At 40.4% G+C, this 272-nt stretch overlaps 1 protein-coding gene across 1 annotated transcript in view; it reads left to right on the top strand.

Moving 5' to 3' along the window:
• The window catches only part of LOC119585436, a 6,034-nt gene that overhangs the window by 3,712 nt on the left and 2,050 nt on the right, over positions 1-272 (top strand). Inside the window, exon 4 of the mRNA XM_037934090.1 lies at positions 38-167. Coding sequence (XP_037790018.1) covers positions 38-167 — 130 coding nt within the window. The remainder of the gene's footprint in view (positions 1-37; positions 168-272) is intronic.

The raw sequence follows: 272 nt of genomic DNA, 5'->3' as shown, positions 1-272 counted from the left end.
ATGTACTTTGAAAATTCCTTTATTACCCCCACATTAGGCTGAGGAGACTAGAGATGTCTGGGATCTACAACAAATGGAGAAAGGATGCTTTTCTCTTGCCAAATGTGTGCTCTCGTTCCCCAGAGAAGATACTTGTCAAGGAGAAACTCAAGTACAGTAGTATACGGGTAAGTACAAACCCGATTATGGATTAAAACATCTACGATAATGATGACAACATTAATCGGCGGCGTTTCGAGGTGGATTGTACTCCCATTCAGATATTAAAATCC

The sequence above is a fragment of the Penaeus monodon genome, chromosome 19 (assembly GCF_015228065.2).
Source record: "Penaeus monodon isolate SGIC_2016 chromosome 19, NSTDA_Pmon_1, whole genome shotgun sequence".
Lineage (NCBI taxonomy): Eukaryota > Metazoa > Arthropoda > Malacostraca > Decapoda > Penaeidae > Penaeus > Penaeus monodon.
The sequence above is the reverse complement of the archived record's forward strand: the minus strand, read 5'-3'. Positions and strand labels throughout refer to the sequence as shown.